This window comes from Sminthopsis crassicaudata, chromosome 4, assembly GCF_048593235.1.
Source record: "Sminthopsis crassicaudata isolate SCR6 chromosome 4, ASM4859323v1, whole genome shotgun sequence".
Lineage (NCBI taxonomy): Eukaryota > Metazoa > Chordata > Mammalia > Dasyuromorphia > Dasyuridae > Sminthopsis > Sminthopsis crassicaudata.
In genome coordinates this window covers 91,453,407-91,460,349 of record NC_133620.1, presented here as the reverse complement: position 1 = coordinate 91,460,349, position 6,943 = coordinate 91,453,407, and the positions used below count along the sequence as shown (strand labels likewise).

Sequence of the window (6,943 nt, the reverse complement as noted above, 5' to 3'; positions counted from 1 at the left end):
TAATCTTAGTGATTTCAGAAAATATTTGTGTTAATAATTTTCATAAATTAGTCAAGGGCCCAGGGTTAGGGTCCAACATGTTCTTTATATCATCATATCTTTTCATAGCTCTTTCTTGATTTTTTTATCTTGCATTTTTCATAACTCAGTTAATTGTTACCGTGTTTTATACATAAGTCCTCTTTACCTATTTCCCTTCCTTTCTAGTTCTTGCCCAGGTACTTCAGGAAAACATTTTTTTTTTCCCATTCAACCTAACTCTTTTTACAGTTTTAAGTCCTCCCTCTCTCCAATAATAAACCTAAAGAAAAAGTGAACCAGACTTTCTTAGAAACATTTTTTATGGAAGTCACTAGTGCATTGTCCAAATACCAATTTGGTTAATAATAGAAAGAGAAATTGGTGGCACCAATGAACTTTACTCTATGGACTTGGTTTTTATTCAAATTTAGGATGTTAATTTTTCTCCTTTTTTGAAGGTTGTCAGAGTTAATTATTTAACAATTCTGTTTTTTCCTATGACAAGATATTAAAAATAATGTTGGGAAATTTAATCTTCCTATGTGAGTATAAGTTGTTGAATGATTTAAGTGAAATATGAAAGCTGTGTTTAAAAAGAAATTGTAAATGATTAACTTTTTTCCAGAGAAATTCTACATATTCACTAAGGAAAACTTCATTGTGCTTTCAACATAGTTCATGGCTTTGTTAAGCCAGTGAAGATGAGGCTAAAAGAATTGGCTTTTACCATGATACTGATTTTTTCAGGAGAACTCTTTGCAGAAGGTAAAATTATACCCTTTAAAAATATAAATCTAAAATATCATCTAACCTGTGTATTTATGTGCTCTTGTTGTCCTTTTGCCCTCTGAAAAACATTATTATGTTCTCTGTAAATAATATTTTCCTTGTTATTTAGCATATATATTTTTCCTTGAATGAAAATGGTAATTTTTCTTTACAAAAGATTACCTCATTAAAAACAAACAAACAACAACAACAACAAAAAAAAAACCTTTTGAAAGTTAGGAATAATAAAAGGATCAGACACTGAAATAGTTGACAATTTTATAAGAAGTTGAATCTAGTATTGTTTCCAAATGCCATTTTAAAATTTTCAGTATTTTGACCTTATATTCTATATAATATACAGATTAATAAGATGAAATTGTCCAGAAGAATAGAAATGTTTAAATTGATTTAGTCTCACAACAACCTCAAAAAAGATAGTATTGCTAGTATTATTTTCATTTAATAAAAGATGAAACATGTTACTAAAGTTTGAGTAACTTGACTGAGATCATAGAACTGATGAGTGCTAGAGCTACCTTTTGTAACCAATTTGCATATCATTACTTATATAAATATTGCCCTGTCATCCATTTTTTTCCTCTTGTGCTTCATTCTTAGAAGTATCAATTCATGAGAGAGGAACTATAGATAGAAGCAGAGTTGTATGGTAGAAATTGCTCTGTGTATCAATTTGTGCAGTCCCATTCTACTACTTAACTTCCCCATGATGATTCTCTTTATTATTAGTTTCACATCTCATCCCTCAGTTTATAATCTCCTCAACCCTTGTGAATACCAATTACTCTTAGGAGCTTTCATTTCCAGTCTCCTGAGGCATCAATTTTTTTTTCCTATAGAGACAAAATTCTCTCAAAAATTGAGAAAGAAAATGTTTTACCAAACTCTTACTTGTGAGACAAATATAACCCTAATGCATAAACCAGGGAAGGGTAGAGAAAAGAGAGAAAAACCAGTATAGATTATAGATTATATTATTATAGACCAACATGATTAATAATAAATCCAGGCAAAAAGGGACTGCAACAATTATCCCCAAAACATCCATTATGATCAAGGTGGATCTATTATCCCTTATCTGTAGGGGAATAACTTTTGGTTTTATATTTTTGTATTGGTTGTTTACATTATCTTGGATATCAAATTCTTATCCGAGATATTTGGTACAAAGGTTTTTTCTCAGTCAACTACTATTCTTTTTATCTGAATAGCATTTTGCTCACACTAAAGTTTTTCAATTTCATGTAATAAAAAATTATCTGTATTATTCTTTGTAATTGCTTCCATTCCTTGTTTTGTTAAAAATTCATCCTCATATAGAGCTATGAAAAATATATGACCACTTTCCCTTCTGATTTTTTATGATAAGATCTTAAATATTTAGTCAGTTATTTATTTATAATTTACTATGAAATATGCTGTAATTTGTTCATCTAAATATAATTTTTGCTAAGCTGTTTTCCTGTTTTTGCCATAGTTCTTTATTTGTTCCTTTGGAATTAAGGGAGGGATGTTTTTTTTTTTTTTTTTTTTTTTTTTAATTTTTACTAAGTTGTTTTATTATCTTTTTTTTTTTTTTAACATTACCAAAATTTCCCTAAAATCTCAACTCCACCATCTCTCCTTCTGAAATGCTCCAGATAATTTAGAAAATGCAACAGATAAAATCCTGATGGAGAGATTTCAGACAATTCACAATCGTTTCTGCACAGGGAAGCAGACAGTTCGGTGGACACTGGGGAAGGAGTGTATCCATTATTTTGTAGAGCATTGCAGTGAAGAGAGAGGCAAGGCAATAGGAAAAGGGGAGATCCTAGATCCATACGGGGTCAGAACAGACATTAACTGTTAGCTTTTTCACTCACTACCCACCCTGAGTTATAGATAGATCCAGGGTAGACTGAGAAAGGATCGTCCTCAAGGGTAAAGGGAGAAGGGTGTTCAGGAGTAAGAAGTGGTGGAGTGTACTGTGTAAAGGAGGATTTTCATAATCTAGTGTTAATAGTGTGGTTTAGACCCTAAAAGCAGAGTAGTGTTTCAGTTCCAGACCAGTCTGAAACATGTAAGGAATAACTATGACAGGAGTACCAGACTGAAGAGAAGCTTTGCTTATGTCCAAATAAAAATTCTCTAAAAATTAGAATGGATCAAATAGAAATCAATGATCCCACGAGAAAACAAAAAAAAAAAAAAAAATTCAAAACAAATATAAGAGACCAAAAAGAAAATGTAAGGCATCTTATAGCAAAATAACTGAGCTAGAAAATAAATCAAAGAGAAAATTTAAAAAAAAAAAAAAAAACATCCTTAGACTGTTTGAATGCAATGACAAAACAAAACAGTATTTCAAGAAACCTTAAAAGAAAATTGTCCATATATTTTAGAACTTGAAGGCAAAGTGGAAGTATAAAGCATCTACCAATCATTTCCTGAAAGAACTCCCCCCAAAAAATGTCAAAAAATATTATAGGTAAAATCTAGTACTTCTAACCAAATAAAAAAAATGCCAAGCAGTCATAAATAATTTAAGAAAGAGGAGCCATGCCAACATCACACACAAGTTAGCAGTCACTTCTATTAAAGAAGGAGAGACCTCAGAATATGATGTTCCAGAAAGGCAAAGGATATAAGCTTACATCCAGGGATAGCTTACCAGTAAAACAATATAATCCTTTTGGGGGGGGATTATTTGTTTATTCATTTTTAGTTGTGACTGATTCTTTGTGACCCCATTTTTATTATTTTTTTGCTAGAATATTGGACTGGTTTGCCATTTCATTCTTTAACTCATTTTATAATTGAGGAAATGAAGCAAACAGGACTAAGTAACTTGCCCAGGATCACACAGCTAATAAGTGTTATGAAGATGCCTTCCTGATTCCAAGCATAGTGCTCTATACACTATATCATATAGTTGACCAGCATTGATGATGAACATTTGAGAGCTTCATAGATACTTTGAAGTTTAAATATAGGAATTATGAGAAACATAAAAAAGATATATACAAATGAATAAGGGACTAAATAAGGACAAAGTGCTTACAATCTTATATGGAAACATACATGTTTCCCTATCATTGGCTGGAATGATAGAGAAAGATTAAATAGAAGGGCTGAGAATGGTAATGTTATAGCTTAATGTTCTTAAGAGAAGAGTAGGAAAAGAGGAGAAAAGAACAATATATAGATTGGGAACAAAGGGAAAGAAAGGTTAGGGAAATATGGAGATAGCTTTGAAAAACTTAGGCACTTGGGACAGCTGGATGGTGCAGTGGATAGAGGATCAGTCCTGGAGGCAGGAGGACCTCACTCAAATTTGGCCTCAGCTACTTGATGTTAACTAGCTATGTGACACCAGACAAGTTATTTAATACTGATTGTCTTACCAAAAAAAAAAAAAAAAAGACTTAGGAATTTAAATCAATGTAATAATCAACCACAGTTCTAGATGACAAATATTTAAATATGTTACCCTACCTCCAGAGATAGATGAAGTACTCAGTACAATATTGAAACATATACACATACATGCATACATTTATACATATTTCTTTAGGTATGACCAATGTTGAAATTTGTTTTGTTTGTTTATACATGTTTGTAAAAGGTTTTTGTTTTTTCATTCTCAATTGGGCAGAGGTTAGGGATGGTGTGGAATGGGAGGAGAAGAGAATTTTTGTTGATTAAAAATAAAATCTTAAAAAAAACCCCAACAATATAAAAATAAAATCTTTCTCACTCACTTCCACTTTTTTTTAAAGATATATCCTGTGAAATGCCTAATGTTGAAAATGGAAGGATTGCTGAATTTTACTATACTTTCAAAAATCATTACTTTCCAATGAACCTAGACAAAAAGCTTTCTTTTTTTTGCTTGGCTGGATATACAACTAAGACGGGGAAACAAGAAGATAAAACTACATGTACATCAGAAGGATGGTCTCCAAAGCCAGAGTGTTTCAGTAAGTCAGCTTACATTTCTCAACAAAATGTTTTTGATTATGAATGAAATTAATTTGAATATGTCAGGGACAAAATAAAACTTTATGAATTGCTTAATTAAAAAAAAAACATGTAACATAGAAAATAGAATGCTGGGCTTAGAGTTAGGAAGAGGTATCATCATTTACTTCCTCAGACACTCCTGTGAGATTATGAATTATAATACTTAACTCTCTAAGAGCTTCAAGCAACACTCTCTAGGTTATCTCGTCATAGATGAGTTGCAGGGATTGAATTCTGTATTGGTGGAAGAAGTTTCCACATCAGGATTTTCCCTCTGGAGAATAACTAATGGTCATAAAGCAAGTCTGAGGACTTGGCACAAAAATAGATTGGCTATTGATAATTTAGATGTCTGCTTGTAAAAACTACCTATTTATATCCCTTCATAGTTTATCAGTTGAGAAATGGCTTTTATTCTCATAAATTTGAGTCAGTTCCCTATATCTCTTTAAATTGAGATATTTATCAGAGAAACTTGTCACAAAGATTCCCCTCCCTGCGTTTACCTGTTCTCTTCTAATTTTAGATGCATTAAAAATATTTTTTTTGTATTTTATTTGATGAAAATTATTCATTTTAACTCTTGTGAACCTATTTCTTGTTTATTAATGAACATTCCCCCATCCATTGATCTGACAAATGTAACTTTAATTTCTTTGTGAAGTCATATCTGGTATTTAATTCATGTATCCATTTGGAACTTATCTTGGTATCGATATGAAATTCTGGTTTATAACTAACTAGTTTTTATCATATTGATGTCCAGTTTTCTCAGTAGTTTTGGTAAAATAATGAGTCCAAACCCCAGTTTCTGGGATTTTTGGATTTATCAACATTACTACTGTGCTCAATTGTTTCCATGTACTATGTGCCTAATTTATCCCACTGTTTAAATTTTCTTAAATTTTCTAAATTTTCTACCCAGTAAAAACTTAGCACTTTTTTTTGATGATTATTTTGAGATGTGTGAATTTCACCCCCAAGCACTTCTTTGTTTGCATCTCAAAAGTTTAAGTATGTTGTTTAATTGGTTTTATTGTCTTTAATGAAATTATTGATTCTTTTTATAGTTTGTTCTTTGGCATACCCTTTTTTTTTTATTATATATATATATATATATATATTTTATAATATTATCCCTTGTATTCATTTTTCCAAATTACCCCCCCTCCCTCTATTCCCTCCCCCCGACGACAGGCAATACCATACATTTTACATGTGTTACAATATAGTCTAGGTACAATACATGTGTGTGAATATCATTTTCTTGTTGCACAATAAACATTAGAATCCGAAGGTACATGTAACCTGGGCAGACAGATATTAGTGCTAACAATTTACATTCCCCTCCCAGTGTTTCTTCTCTGGGTGTAGCTACCTCTGTCCATCATTGATCAACTGGAAGTGAGTTGGATCTTCTTTATGTTGAAGATTTCCACCTCCATCAGAATACATCCTCATACAGTATCGTTGTTGAAGTGTACAGTGATCTTCTGGTTCTGCTCATTTCACTCAGCATCAGTTGATTTAAGTCTCTCCAGGCCTCTCTGTATTCCTCCTGCTGGTCATTTCTTACAGAGCAATAATATTCCATAACCTTCATATACCACAATTTACCCAACCATTCTCCAACTGATGGACATCCATTCATCTTCCAGTTTCTAGCTACAACAAATAGAGCTGCCACAAACATTTTGGCACATATATGTTTCTTTCCGCTCTTTAGTATTTCTTTGGGATATAATCCCAGTAGTAGCACTGCTGGGTCAAAGGGTATGCACAGTTTGATAACTTTTTGGGCATAATTCCAAATTGCTCTCCAGAATGGCTGGATTCTTTCGCAACTCCACCAGCAATGTATTAGTGTCCCAATTTCCCCACATCCCCTCCAACATTTGTCATTATTTGTTCCTGTCATCTTAGCCAATCTGACAGGTGTGTAGTGGTATCTCAGAGTGGTCTTAATTTGCATTTCTCTGATCAATAGTGATTTGGAACACTCTTTCATGTGAGTGGATATAGTTTCAATTTCTTCCTCTGAGAATTGTCTGTTCATATCCTTTGACCATTTATCAATTGGAGAATGGTTCGGTTTCTTATAAATTATGGTCAGTTCTCTATATATTTT

At 32.1% G+C, this 6,943-nt stretch overlaps 1 protein-coding gene across 1 annotated transcript in view; it reads left to right on the top strand.

Annotated features, from left to right (window-relative positions):
* The first annotated feature begins 651 nt into the window (after nt 1–651).
* The window catches only part of F13B (coagulation factor XIII B chain), a 34,797-nt gene continuing 28,505 nt past the window's right edge, over nt 652–6,943 (top strand). Inside the window, exons 1-2 of the mRNA XM_074308664.1 lie at nt 652–786; nt 4,572–4,772. Coding sequence (XP_074164765.1) covers nt 723–786; nt 4,572–4,772 — 265 coding nt within the window. The 5' untranslated portion in view covers nt 652–722. The remainder of the gene's footprint in view (nt 787–4,571; nt 4,773–6,943) is intronic.